The following is a 17,676-nucleotide window of genomic DNA, read 5'->3' on the forward strand; positions in this document are numbered from 1 at the left end:
TCTGAGTACAGTAAGTAAAACACACACACAAACACCACCACCACCACCACCACAACCACCACCACCACCACCACCACCAAAACAAAACAAAGCCCCACATCTTATTTGGTCTTTTTTGTCCCCAATTCAGTGTCCTCTGCTTCCACACAAGGGAGGCATGATATGAGCAGAGCAAGCCCCCAGTCCTGCCCATCCCTAGGCTGAAAGGTATGCTCAACTGCCTACCTATCATTACACACCATAGAGAACAGTGGGGCAGTCAGACCCCCAGAAGACCAAGTAGAAGAAGCAGTGTGGTATGAGACTAGGCAACGGGGCACCTGCAGGCCTTGGTAGACAGAGTCAGGCCCCTGGTAATGACTTCAGAATGCTCTTGTCTTTCCACAGAAGGCTTGGGAAATTCCCCCAGAGAAGACAGACACCTGCTCTCCATTATCCCAAACCCTTGAAACATATACACCAGAGTTACAGATGCATGCATGCTAACCTTATGAACACACTATATCATGTAAAGTAAAGGGTGTATGACCCATGTTTGGGCAAAACTTGGAGAGAGAGAGAGACAGACAGACAGACAGACAGAGAGACAGAGAGAGAGACAGAGACAGAGAGACAGAGAGAGACAGAGAGGGAGAGACAGAGAGAGAGACAGAGAGAGAGAGAGAAAGACAGAGAGAGAGACAGAGAGAGAGACAGAGAGAGAGACAGATAGAGACAGAGAGAGGAGGAGGGAAAGAAAGCCAGCACAGAGAGCTCGGCTATTGCTACTCTTCACTGCACACCTTTCACAAGCCATGGGTCTATAAACTATCCTACCCTACAAGGAACATGGGTGGGCATAGAAGATGCATCAGAATCCACATTGTGCATCATGGAAGCACTGCTATAGCACACATTCCCAAGAGCAGCATACTAGGCTCCTTGCAGACACATTCTCCTGGATCAGGCTGTACTCTGGTCTGATGCTGATGCTCTTCACTATCAAGATGTCTGGCAGCTAGGAATATCCCACACTACCTACATCCTCCTGTGGTCATTTGCTCCACCATGGCAATCTCTCTGAATAGTCAACTGCAGATGACATGAGTGATAACAGCTGGTAAGGATGAACGTTCCAGAAAATGGGTAGAGGTCTCTACTCAAGGTTCATCACTAGACTAGACCAGACGGTAGGGACAGATGTGCTTAGTTCACTCTGAATTGCCAGTCTGGCTGCGGCTCAGCTCACCTTCCTCAGGGACTTAGCGAGCTGTAAGCACCAGGCTTAGTGGAGTTATACCTCTGTTCAAAGAGATGATGGCATATAAGGGGCCTTTGAAGTTGTTAATCCACACAATTTATAAATGTGCCAGTACGTATTAGAGGCTGGCTGGCATTCTCTATAGAGTGTAAACAGTTTGGATTTTTCAGAGTGATTTGGCTATTAGAGTTGTCAAGGCAGTGCCCCTCAGCCCTGGCATTGGCCACACACCACACACCCTGGCGGTAGATCTGTGAGCGATGGGTGGGGTCGTCAGATACTCGCTAGTTGCTAGAAATGGGAGCAGAACGTAGCCTTTGCTTCTGCCCAGACATGCTCAGCAGGAATCTGCTCCTCACCAGGTCCTTGGTGCTATGTGGCATGTTCTGGTGTGAACAGATAAATGGGGGATAGCATGGTGTGAATAGGGGCCCGTGGCACTTTACAGAAATGACTGTGTCCGTGCTTGGGAGGCCAGGGTTTCCTATTTATGTTCTAAGGCTCACAGGAGCAGTCTTTGGCTCACTGCATGCCACAGTTCAGTCATTTCACTGTGTGTCCCTTCCTAAGAGAACACTCTATTCTTGACTTAACTCATGGGTCTTAACCACTGACACGTGATTTAAACAAACAAACAAAAAGACTATAGAACAGGCGTCATGACTGTTACTGCCACAACACAGTACTTCTATTGTGTTATGTCCGTGTCCCCTCTAACAACTCTGTCCCAGATGAGCTGTTGGGAGCGCAGGGCTGCTGATGTGTGTCTGAGGCTGCTGCCCACCACACTGCATATACCACCAGCACTTACATACATGGGCATTTCCCACACACTGCCTGTACAGTCCCATGTGTCCTAAGATCTTGTGACCCAAGGTCTTAGAGGAAACTGAGGTCCAGAGAAGGAGGTCACTTTCTTAGGTGTGGAAACTCTCAGTGGAAACCATGTGGGATGCACACCTTTCTCCATTCCCGACTTCCCGCCTCCCTCTAGATGGAACTCCCACCAACTGCCATTTACAGCACAGGCTCCGTATACTTAGCTGCCCCGGCACCTGCGTTCTTAGGGCAACATGGAAGAAAGAATATTATAGCAGGAGCATCTTGCTCAAGTGCACCTTGTTCTCTGGTTTACTGAAAACAAACAAACAAACAAACCAAAGGGCTTTGTGTGGACTCACGCGTGTACTGTGACAGCAGATGGCAAAGAAGAATAAAGGCCTGAAGCTCTCTCAGTGGGGCTGGTACTGGCTGGAGGGGAGGGGCTTTGCTTCAGGGCTTTGGGCAGAGGCTGTACACAGCTCAGCTGCTGACCAGTTCAGTGAAGGGAAGACACCAGTTGTATCTGCCTAGTTTTGATGTACACATATTGTCAACCCCAGTATGTGCGGGTATTGTCTCAGTTATATGGTAGAGAAAGTAGACATTGAAGTGGTTCCAAGAACCTCACTGCCTCTATGTTTTAATGGAGATGACCCTCAGCCTGATGGCCCAACTGACCTGCCACCCAGCAGCCCAGCCACCCGGGAGCAGGGACATTTTATTCTACTTTATGAGTAAACATGTGTCACTTTCTCGTTCCTCCCTAGAGTCTTCTGGTGGCCTGTGTCATGGCAATGCAGTAGCACTCTTATGACACGAGTGTGGAAGGGCTTGGTGAGCATGAATTCACCTTGCTGGGCAAGCCTGTGGTGGCAAGGATGGAGCCAGAACTCCACGAGGCAGGAAAAACACTCTAACAAAGGCAGAAAGGTTCTGGAGCTGGGGCCTTTAACCTACACACAATGTCAGACCCACAGACTCCGAGGCAGGCTCAGAAACGGGTGCTATCTCAAGCATTTCATAGGAGGGCAATAAGAATCCTATTCCTCTGCTCATTGCTCAGAGAGGCAGCAGATTCTTGGAGAATGCCAACACAGGCTCAGTCATGCGGATGGGGAGAACAGTTGGTACCCCGACCCCTGTGTTTCCTGCTGAGGAGACCCTCAAGCGGATTCAGGCATGTAGCTGGACTGGCTGTCCCACATCTGGCCATCTGCCTGCTCCAGCTCTGCTGGGCATGCAGCTGCAATACCATGTGCCCCAGGGTCCTTGACTCAGAGTACCAAGAATGACAACTTGGTTCCACACGGCCCAGGAAATCCACCCTTCAGGAAGAGGTGCAGCCTAGGCTACCAGCCAGGGATTTCAAGATTCCGACAAAGATGAGGTTTGGCTTTCCTACAGTGGGGCTGTGGACAACACTGAGCATGTGGGTCAACTCGTTTCACCCGGCTACCATTCTAGGTAATCTCCCTAGTCACAGTGCACTCTGGGTAATGGTAGAGAAAGATAGGTTCTGAAGAAGGCTCAGACCCACTGAAGGAATGCTCATCCTACCCATCTGTCACAGACTGGTTTCTGGGCTGGGCAAGATGTCTAGAGACTGGCTTGAGAGGTCCCAGAGCCAAGACTGGAGGTAGTCTTGCTGGACTGTAAAAGCCTACAGTGAAGCCTTCCTGGGATCTAGCTGTTCCTTAAGCAATGAAGGGAAGTAAGGGATGCATTGATTTTTTTTTTTTCTCTAAGAGTCAGGGACTCTGCTTGCTTACCCCAGACTGGATGCTCTTCTGACTAGCCAGGCATCTTGGGAAGAATATTTATCTCTGGGACAGCCCCTGAAGACAGCTAACTGCTTTCCTGCCGGGTGCCATAGGCAAAGCACCTTTCCTGCTGGGTGGTGTGGTCCTGAGATCCTCCACTGAGGCAAGAGCTCATCCCAGAATTATCAGGCACTTAATTCATGTAGATCCCCTGACAGAAGATATATTAGCAACGGCAGCTGACTTTACCACAGGTCAGGCTGGCAGCCAGGAGCCCCAGGGCCTCCTCCACTTTGTAAATTAATTAGCATATGGCGGGTAAGAAGTTCAATTTTAAACACATGCAAATCTATTCCAATTGCCAAACTATCTAGAAGGCAGAGAATGGCCTGGCCTTCTGATTCCCCAACTCCTGCCTTCAGGCATCCTGCCCAGTCACGTGATCATCGTTCCTGTAGCGTGGGGAGACGAGGCTACCGGTCATCCTTCATCCTACCTCCATTCAGCAGATCTGAGTTGCCCACTAACACATCTTTAGTAAGCTTGACATTTGGATGCAGGTTCAGGGCCTCAGCTTCAGAACACCCCGACCTTTATTAGGCCATGTGGCAAAGTCCAAGAAACCACACATCCTTTTGGAACAGAAGGAGACCCTTCCCCACAAATGAAAGATTGTAAGACCAGAAAAGAAGCAGCCCCGTGGAGGGTTATAAACTTAGGAAGGTGATAGTTTATGTGTAAGTTTTGGAAACTATTCAATTTCTTGATAACTTGTATTTCTACATTTCTCACAGCCATGTGTGATGCTACATATACTCGAGAGCTTCAAGTCACTTCGCACTTGATTGTACTTCCAAAATATCTTTTTATCTGCAGCCCCCTTAGCTTTCTTAAAGGTCACAGAAGGTGAGTGGATGCAGTCTTAAGGTCTCTCTCTCTATGACAGATCGTACAGTTAAGTGACTTGTCTGAGGTACTACTGATAGTCTTAACATCTCTCCAAAAATCTGGCCCACAGCAAAGCCTACCCCTGCTTATACCTTTGTTGTGTTGTTCTTTTTAAAAAGATTTTATTTTTATTGTATATGTGTGTGCGTGTTGCCCATAAAGGCCAGATCCCCTTGAGCTGGATTGTTGTTAGCCCCCTGAGATGGGTGCTTGGAACTGAATGGCAGCCTCTGCGAGAAAACCCAGTGCTGTCCATGGCTGAGCTGCCTCCATCGCCAGCCCCTACTATGCTAATCTTACCTAGGCCTTGGAAATGGCTTCCTTCTACACCAGTAGTGAAAAGACTGGAACTTTTGTTGGTCCTGACAGCTGGAACTAATAATACACCATAAGGTCACTTAGGACTTAAGAATGCTATCCTACTACTGTGTGTTCAGCCCATTTATTTAACCTGATTGTAAGAACAGTGTGACAACCAACCTTACCATGTCTTGGATTTCCCTGTGTAGTCAATATTCACAACCAAAGACAATACAGAGCTGTAATCTTCCATGCCCCTGACCCAAGAGTAATAATGCATCCATGGTGACTATGAGTGTTATGATAATAAATGCCAAAATCAGCAAATAGGCTGGAAGCAACCTTATGGAACATATCCACCATAAATACTGGCTACAACATGGATACAGGTCGATAGGTCTGTGTGCAGTGACACATGTGGTCACGTTTGTTATATGGGACAGTTGGAGTCAGTGACTGAATCCCTTCTGTCAGACGACTCTGTAGAGTTTCCCTCACCCTTCCTTGTGTGATGCTTTCTGTGCTGCTCAATACAAGAGAGACTGAAGCCCTTTGTTAGGGACACACACAGCCACAGGGACAGACAGACAGATTCACAAGACAGCCTTCAGGCAGGCATAGATTCAGACTCATACAACAGACAGACAGGAGCGGAATTCAGATCTGGACTTGTTCTCCGTAAGATTACTCCAAGGGGAAGTACTTTGATTTCTTCTCCTTAATGCAACACTGCACACATTCTGGGCACCGTGGGGTCATTACTAATGCATTTAAGAGAGATAGTGGTTCTGGTGAAGGGCTGAGTACTCACATTCCTTGGTGTTGGGAGGTGCCAAGAGACAGGAGTAGCAGACCATGCCATAGATGTTCCTGGGTCTGTTTTCCAGCATGTAGTAGCTACAGGAGGCAAGATAAGACACAGGAAAGGCAAATGAGTGGGAGACACTGCACAGCACACCCTGGATGTCACTAGGCCATGACTGAAACCAGTCATGAGAAAACATGGTAGAAACTGAGGACTTGAGAGGCCACTAGCCCTCAGGACCCCCTCAATTCCTTGGGGGGATGTTTAGTATGTCCTAAAGTAGAATATTCTTTTTTACAGAACTGGGATGATTTGGGACCTGACTTTACATGGCCGGCTTGCTTGCTCTCTCTCTCTCTCTCTCTCTCTCTCTCTCTCTCTCTCTCTCTCTCTCTCCCTCCTTCCCTCTTTCCCTCCCTCCCCCACCTCTTTCTTTCTTTCCTAAAGGGTTTGTTTAACACACATGTGTGCTTGTGTGTGTGTGTGAGTGTGTACAACTGTCATGAAGGCTTTCAGAGGCAGTACCTATGCACCACCACATGTGGGCACCAGTGAGCTCCCTGTAACTCTCCCCATTACTGTCACCCTGCCCAGGGCCCATAAGTTGGTGGGGTTGCTTGCAAAATGCCTATTCGGGATCTTTGGGACTCCACAATCGCCTGAGTGGATGACAGTGACAGAGACAGAAAACAACTACATTGGCCACACAGGTCACTGCAGGTAGCCTTGGAGATGACCCTCTCCCCAGAGAAACTAGGTACTGATACAACAGATTACCCCGGGCTAAAGACATCTGTGTAACTATTGAGTTTGTCTGCAGTTGTACTCAGAGGAAAGGGTAAATACTCGGAGTAGCTGCTGCTTCCAGTCCTTTAAACCCAATCAGTATTCTGGCTATGTCTCACATGGCACCCCTTAAAGGATACAGCCCTCAGCAGCTGCTGCGCCCCTCCTGGAGTGATTTTCTTTGACATTCATTTTGACTCATATCTTGGTGTGAGCCATTTTCCATAAACAAGCATTGCACAGTGACCGTGAGGCCACTTATCACATTGTGAGAAGTCTAATCAAATAAAGGAAGCTGGTGTCAGTTATTAGAACTCAAGAGATGAGAAGCCATCTCTGCTGGTAGATCCAACTGCAATTGTTTCCTAACTTCTTTCTCAGTAGCTGTTTACCATGAAGGCCCTCCAGATGGCTGTGGGTGGTAAGATGAGACTCTCCTTGGGGGAGGGTGGGCTGGGACACTCTGGACCCCAGCCTGCCTGAGTGTCCCAGCCCGCCTGAGCTTGGACCATTACCAGTAACATCGGGGTTGTAATTGCTTACCCTTCCTCAAAGCCTTTTATCCTCAGATCCCTGAGCATCTCACAAACATTAATTAACCAATCTCAAAAACACCCTCGGAGAAGCCACAACAGTTTAACTGTTAAGCCTTCTGGAGAAAGCTCCCAAACACACCCTCTGGCCCCCTAAGAAGCCATCTTTGTCAGTGAAGCAATGAATTACATATAGACAATGGAGGATCTACCCATAGGTAGCCCCCAGTTGCCCATTCAGCTCTGCTTACAGCTTTCTAACATCTCCCAAGCCCACACCATTTCTCTCTCCCATCTTATTAAAACCAGGTGCTGGGGGCCAACAAGGATAAGCCTTGTTCATACCTCTTGCCGGGCACTAAGGAAGGACAATTGTTGGTGAATATTGACTGGGCAAATCAATGAATGCCACTGTGTTCTGCTCCACAGTTCAGAGTGCTCAGCTGAGGAAAGCTCTAATGCTAGGCCACACATGCCTTTAAAGGCAGCAAAGCCAGAGTCTTGAATGTCCCGGTTAAGTCTGGATATCAGACTCTGTCACAGGTAAGGCTCTGGAGGCACACAGAGGAGAGGTGTGGACCATCTGGCCTTGATGACCTGCTACACACTCAAGATCTGGGTATTTAGCACCTGGGCAAGGCCTACGGGCTCCTCAGTCAAGGGTTGCTGTCTGTGCTGAGGTAGCCTTTTTTTGGCATGCAAGTAGGTACTTGCTGCTGTAGGTTGACCAGTAGTCCCATCTGGATGTCTCTTGCTGATTCCCCCAGGGAGCTCTGAATGTTTCCATCTCCATGCTCTTGCCCTGGCCGTGACTGTGCACTTGACCAAGCAGTACAAAGTTACTTAATAAAGGAACACTGCTGAGCAGCTTGCTGGTTTTTATTTTATGTGTGTGGGTCTTGGGCTTGCCTGCTTTGTTTGTGTAGCACATGCATTACTGGTGCCGTTGGAGGTCAGGAGAAGGAGTCATATCCAGTCATATCCCCTAAGCCTGGAGTTACAGTTTTCCATGGAGATGCTGGAAATCAAACCCAGAACCTTTGGAAAGGCAGCCAGTGCTCTTATTTGCTGAGCCATCTCTCCAGCCCTGCTATAGACATTTTAAAAAGATGGGTTGGCTCTAAGAATCTGTTTAGAAGTTGCATGGTCTACCTGGCACACGTGTCAAATGCCTCCAGGCATACAACCGTGTTCTAGCATGTATTGCTGGAAGAATTTGTGTGCGTGTTTTGTTATGTATATGTTCCTGTGTATGCACACACATTTGCATGCAGTGCGTAAATGTATAGCGACCAGAGGTCAATATCTGGTTCCTTAGTTGGTTTGCTTTCTGCCTTATTATTAAAGACAGGGTTTTTCACTGAGCTCATTGATTCAATGAGACTGCTTAGCTAATGAGCTGAGTGGCTCCTCCTGTCTCTGTGATGCGTATGGCCACTTCTGGCTTTTATGTGTATGTTGGCGATTTGAATTCAGATCTTCATGCTGTACAGCAGGCACTGGCTGAGCCATCTCTCCAGCCCAGAGAACATCTTTCAGCACTAACCTAAACGAACAAAAGTTTGCACGTGGAGTTCTGTACACAGCTAGAGGAGAGTGGACAGCACTGGCCTATCTTTGGCTCTCCCAGAGCTCCTCCAGTCTGAAGTGTTCATTGGACACCTGTGGCTCAGCAAGGGTCAAGACCATTTATCTTCCTGTAAACATGTGATCCCTTACTCGTTCATTCTTAATTTGATTTCCTCTACAGATGCTCCTGGCCTTAACTGTGAGGTTGCATTCTGATAAGATCATTGTAAGCTAAAGAAATTGTTAAAGAGAAAAATGCGTTCAGCGCACCCAGCTCTCTACTTAGCTGGTGGAGCAGGCTCAGAACATGCATCTTTGCCTACAGTCAGGTTGCATCTGCTAACATAAAAACCTACTTCGTAATAAATCTTGTCTCGTGTAAGTTCTGCTCTGGAAGTGAAAGGCAGATTGGCTGCATGGGAGGACTCGCTACTAACTCTGGGTTAAGCCAGGCTGAAGTGATGTTTCTCCTTAATGAGTAGAGGCATCATAATCTGTGGGGTGGAGGGGAGCTAAGCTGAGCCACTGTGAGCTGGGCACTACCTCAAGCATTCTCTTCTTCTCTCTTCTGTTTTTCCTGTCCTAAATTATCTAATCAGGGCAAAAGTCAGTTTAAACAAGGATCTAAGCATCTTCTGTTCAGGCTGACGTCCTCTAAGATGGTAGGAAATGATTTCCCCCTTCAGATTCCTGCTTCATATCCCCTAAGATTACAGTGGATGTTCTGGGTCATGAGACACCTACACCCTTCAACCTGTGACCTGCAGATTCCTTTCCACAGCCTGCCAAGCCCATGGGCAGTTAGTTGCTAAGCCTCCTCTGTAAAAGCAGTGGCTGGTATAGAACTGGCTGCAGGAGCTACCCAGGGCAGGGGATGCCAAGGCGGGGGAGGTTATGAAATCTAACCCCTTCCCTGCTGTCTTGTCCGTGCCTCCTGTTGTCTCCCACACAGACCTTTCATAACAGGAAAGCCCCGTGTGCTGCTATTGTTCAGTGACTGTCTGGGCCACATGTGCGTACAGAGCAGAGAAAGGGAGCCAGTACCCGCCAAACCACAAGGGGGGAAGAGGGCCCGCTCTCAGCCTTAAAAAGACAAACACCAGGTAAATCTACATCCTGGCTCCTAACCACATGGGTCCATGGAACTAATCTGTCCAGCCTGCCAAAATGCCCCCATGGTCTTCTGTGACAGCATGAGAACCTCATTTTGTTCTGTAAGTTTAGGGCATGCAACAGGAAGTGCATCTTGCTCCTGTGGCACTTGAGACGCTGAGTGAAGAAGTCGTGGTTCTAAGAGGGACTAGGGAAGTGGACCCTTTCTCTTTAGAGGCTTCAGGGTCAGGAATGACTGATTTAGCAGATATATCTCTCTGCAAGCTAAATGGGGAACTGACTATCTATAAACCTACTCCACGTTTGTAGAGTGATGTAATGCATGCCGGGACAGGGATAAACATAGGCCCCCTCTCTCGCTCCCAAACCTCGATCTGTCCCAAGTATTGAAGTTAAAGTTACTGTTGCACAGAACAGAGAGAGAACTTAAGAATTCAGGGTGGGAACATGACTCTGGAATCCATACAGCCCCAACACTCATTCTGTAAATGGCATCTGCTTGAAGCGTCTAGAGAAAGCAGGCTCACTACTGTTGTTAACTGTTTTGGGGATTGGATGCTTTCTGGTAAATATTGGGACCAGGAAAATTGTCTCCATGGCTCTCTGGTCAGCTCTTAAGCACTAGCTGGCATCTGACTTGAGCCATACAGTCACTGCATGGTCCCAGGCAGCATGTCTGTTTTAGCTAAAAAGTCTCTATGGCTCTACCTGGTAGTGGAGCAGCTGCATACAGTCACTGCCCCTTTTTGATAATCTGGAACAGGATGACAATTGCTTCATGGACCCCTGATGGGGTGCTGTTACGGGGCTCTCCTACAGTGGCTTGAGAGCTAGGCGTGTGGGTTCGGGAGCTTCAGCATGCACTGGCCCATGCTCCCTGCACTGTGAGGCTGCTTCTTGGATCCCATCTGGACCAATGGTTCTAGTGTGACTAATACTCATCACTCACATTGAATCTCACACCTCTCCATCCACCCACATGGGTGAGTTTGGTCTGGGTGTCCCACAGATGTTTATTACATCTGGCTGCCACCTGTCTCCACATCCCCACCAAATCCTTCTTCCTCCTGTATTCCTCCTGTATTCTTCAAATCCTTCTTCCTCCTGTATTTGACATCTCAACATCTGTAACTATCCACACTGGCCCAGGGAGGGCAGACACCAGTGAGTCTTCTGCACCTATTCTTCACCTTGCACCCCCATCTACCTGCTGGGCATCCCTGAGACTCTTGCCACCCCAGGGCCTCTGTCCTAGCTCCTCTGCTCTCCATACTGAGGTCCTTACTCCCTAGGTCCCAGGCTATTCACTCCTCAGCCATTTCCCTTGACGCTGTCCAAAGGATCCTGCTGTCACTGAGCCCTGTTGCATCCTTCCCTGACTTGGCCTTCTGCGTGGGGACCTGCATCAGTTAGTTCGGTGCTGGTTGCTAGAATGCTTCCATCTGGCTCCACCTGCCTCTAGCATCTCCACACACCCTGGCATGAACTCCTCACGGAGGCCATGGGAACCAGAGGACCAGGCCCTGAAGATGCTTGCTGCTTCCCGGGGAAAGAAATAATCCAGCTGTCACATGGCTCATAAACGGTGTTTACATAGAGGGCTCTTTCCCTCCAAAGGAAGCACGATGGGATGGGTGTGCCTTACACAGTGACTGCCAGGCGCTCTGCATTTTGTTGTGTATCATAAGTTTGAACCAAGAAAAAAACAATCTGAAGCCGATGAATACATGAATTCATCAAAATCAGCGGCAAGCCCAGGGTCACTCAGTGGTGCTTCTACAGTTGTATGGGGACCCATATTAGAGCCCATCATGGTTCTAATGCTGCTGCTGGTTTTCGAGGAGTCCCACAACCCAGTACCTGCAACAACTATGCAGATAAAAACACATTTTTTTCTCATCTTTTCAAAGGAAGTAGTCTAACTTCCTCTCCATTTAGATGTCTCTGCTCTTGAGCATACGGAAGGATAAGGTGACAAGATGAGGTTCTACTGTTTCACAGATTCGCTAGGCAAATACATTTGAATCATGTCAGTGACCTGAACATGATTGCCTAGCAAATATTTGGATACCTGAGTCTGTGGCTCAGGAGGTGGCCTGAGCTGAAGATAGAACTCTGGGAAACTGGGGTGGGGGTCACCATTGTCACAGGCAGCGAGGGTCGCTGTGAAATACGATACTTCTCTATAATGAAATTGAACTCTCCGTGTGTGTGTGTGTGTGTGTGTGTGTGTGTGTGTGTGTGTGTGTGTGCGATGAATAGTGAATTTACCACACAATTATGTTTACATTGGAGTTGTCTTTCTGACCTTTCTGTACTTCCTTCCCAAAAGGTAATGTTCACCACTAGAATTAGCTCCTCCCACTTCCCTAGGCTCACCACATCATGGCCATCAGCACCATCCAGTCAACCACCACCATCTCTACCACCACCTCCACCCAGACCCGTACCATCACACCTCCACCACTGCCACCACCATTACCACTACTGCCACCACCACCACCTCTACCTTCACCACCTCCACCTCTACCACCACCACCACCACCACCACCACGACCCACCATCAGCCTTCTATCTCCTCCCCCTCCTCCCACCCTGCTTCTCTCATCTGGGAGTCTGGAGAAACATGCTATGCTAGGGCCACTAGAGGGAGGCAGTAGCAACAGCTGTGTGTATTGATTGGGTGTCCAGACGGGAATTTTCTGATTCTAGGCAGAATCTGCTAATGCATTCTATCAGGAAAACAGAAAGATTTTTATCTTTTTGTCTCTCAGACCAATTGCATTCTCACTTTGCTTTTTGGGGGGTGGGGTGGTGGGGTGGGAGACCTATATAACACAGCAGAGTGGAAAGCACAGATAACAGAGGATTCAGGTTTTTACCCACACATTTCCCAGGATGCCAAAAATAATACCTTCCTGTAAAATACTAGATTACTCCCCTTCCAAAATGCTTCATTGTAAGTGTTCAGCCGGTTTGTTTTACATAAGGCTATACATCATAGTCAGGCTATTCTATGACGATGCCCCATAGCAGGCACAAATGCAGTGCCTGAAGGCTGCCTGCCTGGCCATGGGCAGCGACAAGCCTCCCCATCCTGTTGTTATTCCCTGGAGAAGGTGGCAAAGGTGGGCATGACACTTTGTGAAGGCCTGTTACGCCTGTGGGGTTCTACTCACAGGGTCCGTGTTCCTCACCCTTCAGGGGTCAGCCCGGAGGCACACCCCCACACTTACCCAGGGAGACACGGGCCACACTCAGCGTCATTTTCCGTGTCTCCTGGTGTCAGCACGGTGGCCCGGAAGAAGCCCTCGCAGTCTTTGTGGCGCCTGCATATCTGATAACCTCCTTTGGAGAATTTCTCTGCAGGGCAGGGCACACAGCCATAGTCATCGTCTTTAGTGCCGTATCCACAGGACTGGCCGGGGAGACAGGGGATATAAGAACACACAACACGTGACTACAGTGGACCGCACAGTGGTGGGTGCACTGTTTCCAGTCTCAGCTGCCCATTCTACAGTAGCTGCAAGCTTCCTCCTCTCTACCAACTGATGCTGAGTGACAGCCTCCAGTCTCAGATGAGGTCCTTTAAATATAGGTCCACTGGCTTCTCGGAGTGCCTCGCTAGGAGCCCAAGTTTTCTCAGAACTCTGCAAGAATCCCAGATACTGTCACCCCAGACATTTTTCTGGTGCTTCAAAGAGCATGTGTGTTTATCCTTTCCACGGGGTGGGGGGCACTTCTCAGAACTGATGGCCTGTTCCTGGAGAACATTTACACCACACTTACAATCAGACTGTGAGCACAACAGGTCAGGAAAAAACAATTTTTCTAGAATTCAGAACACCTGAGAAATATGCTGGAGAATGCACATCTGGAGAGTGCACATCTGGAGAGTGCACATCTGGTGAGTGCACATCTGGAGAGTGCACATCTGGTGAGTGCACATCTGGAGAGTGCATTGGGCTCTGCAGCTTGTATCACCCAGCCCTGGTGCGTATACCTTAGTGACCTCTTCCTCCTCAATGCCAGTTTAATGTGCTGTGAGTCCACACCCCTGTGCCCCAGAGCTCGTGAGCACAGGCTGGTCCTTACCATGTAGGGCTCCTCCCCTGGTCTGCATGGAGGACACTGCTGGCACAGCCCGGTAGTCTGGTTGTGGTATTCGTTCTCACCACAGTTGGAGTCCTCTGCCTTGGCTGAGCACATCAGAGACACCTGCCACAGAAAGGATGCTTGACTTCCACCCCTTCTGAAGAAGCTGTTATGTGGGGACAGTGCCCAGAGAGATCGGGATTGGCCACTCATACCTCCCATCTGCAGCTATCCTTATAACCACTTCCTTCTGAGCAGGCTGTATGAACCTATCCCCACCCCACACCCATTCTGCCCTGGATTCTTTTAAGGTCATGAAGGAGGTACCTTCCCCTTCTCTTGAGTCTCTAGACATCTGGGTGCTACAGACGCTCATCCCTCATTCTCATGCTTTCCCAACCCACTCCTCCAGGAGGAGCTCCAGAGGACAAGAGCTTTCTGGTCTTTTTCAGCTGTGGGTCCATCACACAGGCTAACTCATCACTGACAAGCATTGAGGGGGCATTTCTATCTACAAGCCCCATAACGGTCCGATTAGAACTGAGGGTACTGTTGTCCTCATGCCCTTTTGACAGCAGGGGAAGCCTAGGTGTACGAGACTAAGGCAGTGTGAAGTGGGACAGCTAGTGAAGGTTGTGGCCCGAGGGAAAGCCCCTGGCTTGTAGGTGCTGGAGGACCTGTACAGTGGGAGCAGGCACTCAAAGACTTACCACCAGCACTGGGAGCCAGGACATCCATTTGCAGTCCCCGACGTGGGCCATGATCTCTTGGAAGTACACCTGAAAAGACATACTGCATCAGTATCAGGTGGTCCTGCTGCCTTTACCTTTGTCATGTGGATAACAGTAACTTTCCATCCGACAAGCACAGGGAATGGCACATTCCAAAGAACAGACAAGACTCTAAGATAAGCTCCAGGCTGACGACCCTTAGGCAGCTCAGGCACCCTCACCAGCATCACGCCATGACATAGAAACACACACACATACACACACACACACACTCACACCCAGAGATGGCTGAGTACTTAGGGCCTGCTGTTAAGCTGGGAGCTTAAGGCAGTGTTTACTATGCTTTTCAATTGGAAGAGTGGTCTTGTGTAAACTTTAACTATGGGGTGCCCTGGGCTGGTCCTGCTGGTTGGGATGCAGGACCAGAAGAATCTTGGAGATGCTGTTGGAGTCTGGTCCATCCTTGCTCTCATAGCCCACTGGAAGGGTCTGCCTTCTCTCTGGATGCCCATTAGAATGGATGAGTCAGATAGATAATGCAGTTTAGCCGCCCGATTTTATAGTTGAATCAACTGAAGGCCGGAGAGCTTAAGTGACTTGTCCAAGGTCATAAAAATATTTAATGTATAGAGCATTGCCATAGTGCAAGGATTCACATACGTTCACCAACTACTCTAGTACTCTCGTCTAGTACTCTACTCTACTCTCTACGGCTCTGCCATAGTGTTATCTGCTCATCTTTTCCACTGTGAACTGGGAATTTGTATTTCCAAGGCAAGCTGTTTTACCTGAGAGTATGAGTATTAATTTTCCTACATGTTAACAAGAGACAATGTGCTGGATTCCCTAGATGCCACACTGTGGCCACAATGTTAGCACCAGGTGGGGTGGGGGAGGGTAACCTAATTACAAACAGCATATTCTCTTTGAGAAGTAGAGTATACTAGGAACCTTCCAGAATCCACCACTGACTTAAACCTCAAAACAAACTGAGTCCTCAGGAAACCACTAGAGCCTTTATCCCACATTCCCTTGTTCTTATGGTTGGTCCTGGGAGCCAGCGATTTCCAACAGCACACAAAAGAATGCTGGATAGGGAGGCACCTTCCCTGTCGTTCCTCTTTCTTCCTACTTGTAGGAACTTGGCCCTACAATATCCTAAAGACACTGAGGAAAGTAGCCAAAGGACTGTGTATTGAAAATAAGGAAAGTAAGTTTGCGTCGGAGAGAGGGGGTGCACAAGTGGGGTGAAGTCAGGGAGACCTTGAGCATTGGCGTCTATTTATTTTCTGATCCCACAAGATTTAAAGTCTGCTTAGACTGGGTTCTAGAATTAGAGTGTATGTACATTTAAGCAGGCAGAGAGGCAGGTGGGATGCATATCTGATGAGCCTGGAACTTACAGCTTTCAGAACCTGTTTCCTTCCTGTCCTGCCTCCTCCTCATGGAACAGTAAATGTCCACACTCCTGTTTAAGGGGGGATGGATGGGATCTAAAATTCTGGGCTGGGGATACAGCTCGATGGTAAAGTAATACCCCCCACACAACCCTGCACAACACCCCCAGCGTGTGTGAGGCCTCCAGCACAAGGACAAGAATGTAGGTTTCAGTTCCCTGGAACCCCACACAAGGCTCAAATGTCCACTGTTGAGTGACCAAAAACTTCGTCGGGAAGACCTTCTTGGCTGTGGTCGTAAAGCTGTCTGTGTGCACAGGGATGGGCTCTGAGTGACACCCTGTCCTTAAAGCAGAGATTGTTTTGGGTTTTTTTTTTTTTGGCTGGAAGTGAAAGAGTGTAGAGGCTGCCCTGGACCAAGAATTAGAGCAGAGAGTTTAGTTCCACTCTGGGAACGTTGTAATGAGAAAAAGACCACAGAGCCATTTCACTCTGGGAGAGTCTGAAGATGGGCATTCTGCAAGTGTTCAGGAGACCTGGCCAGGGTCCCTGGCAAGGCCTAGAGGAACAGGGTCTGAGTCTTCTATGGGCTCAAGCACATGGCTCAGGTACCTCAGAGTTTCCCTCACAGATCACTGCTGTCTATTGGGTGGCCTGTCAGAAATGGTCAGGCTTCCAGACACTTTTGCACCCCAGTCCCATGAGGCAAGATGAAAGCGCCCAAGTTGCCCTCAGTTGTGAACTTGTTTGGTGTTTTCCTTCTGGCAAGGAGCAAGCTAGGGCAGGCAGCAGGGGAGGCAGGGAGCCTCAGCCTATAGGCCATGAGGCTGGCTACAGCCCTAATGAATGGGCTAGGCCAAGGCAGCAGAGGTCAGACAGGGGCCTGCTTCCTCACACATTCACAAGCGTGCGCGAGCACACACACACACACACACACACACCACACATTCCTGCCTCAGGTCCACAGCTCTGACCTTGCTTTAGGACAGCAGGTTTAGCAGGGATGATTTTCCACTGTGGCTGTGGAAGGAGCCAGAGGCTCTGGGTATTGGAGGCCTTCCAAGAGGCATATTAATGGTTTCTAATTTAATTGACTTCTAATTATAGCAGATTCTTAAGAACTACCCTGAAACACGGGAAAGGGCAGGGCCTGTGCACTTTAGTGTCAGCCCGTTTTGAAAGGCTCATTAAGGATGCACCTAATAAAACTCAGGTCAAAAGGAAAACAGACAGACAGAGGTAATCAGAAAGCCAGCAGCATCTTCAGTACTTTGCCACTTGTAAAGTGTAAGGTCTGCTTGGGATGGGATGGCCCTGTGGTCAGTGCTGCCACTTGTAAAGTGTAAGGTCTAATGTACTCTGTGGCCAACACTGGATGACCTGACCTCAGAGAACTAAAGAGGGTCTTCTGGATGTCAATGTGTCTGGGGCAAAGTCCTCGTGGTCCTTCAGAGATTCAACTGTCTGCCCTTTCTTCCCTCTAGATGGAAGTAGAAAAGCTAAACAGACACACCCATCTGCCCAAACCCAGGAAGGGCATCATGGCTGTGCACTCTAGATGTCTGGACGCAAGGATG

General features: G+C 48.8%; 1 protein-coding gene across 1 annotated transcript in view; it reads right to left on the reverse strand.

The window, feature by feature from the left end:
• Edar (ectodysplasin A receptor) overlaps window positions 1-17,676 on the reverse strand; it is a 73,133-nt gene that overhangs the window by 14,733 nt on the left and 40,724 nt on the right. Inside the window, exons 2-5 of the mRNA XM_029482305.2 lie at window positions 14,682-14,750; window positions 13,972-14,094; window positions 13,113-13,294; window positions 5,882-5,967 (exon numbers count right to left, since the gene is read on the reverse strand). Of these exons, the coding sequence (XP_029338165.1) occupies window positions 5,882-5,967; window positions 13,113-13,294; window positions 13,972-14,094; window positions 14,682-14,732 (442 nt within the window). The 5' untranslated portion in view covers window positions 14,733-14,750. The remainder of the gene's footprint in view (window positions 1-5,881; window positions 5,968-13,112; window positions 13,295-13,971; window positions 14,095-14,681; window positions 14,751-17,676) is intronic.

The sequence above is a fragment of the Mus caroli genome, unplaced genomic scaffold (genome assembly GCF_978045245.1).
Source record: "Mus caroli unplaced genomic scaffold, Mus_caroli_1 scaffold_9, whole genome shotgun sequence".
Taxonomy (NCBI): domain Eukaryota; kingdom Metazoa; phylum Chordata; class Mammalia; order Rodentia; family Muridae; genus Mus; species Mus caroli.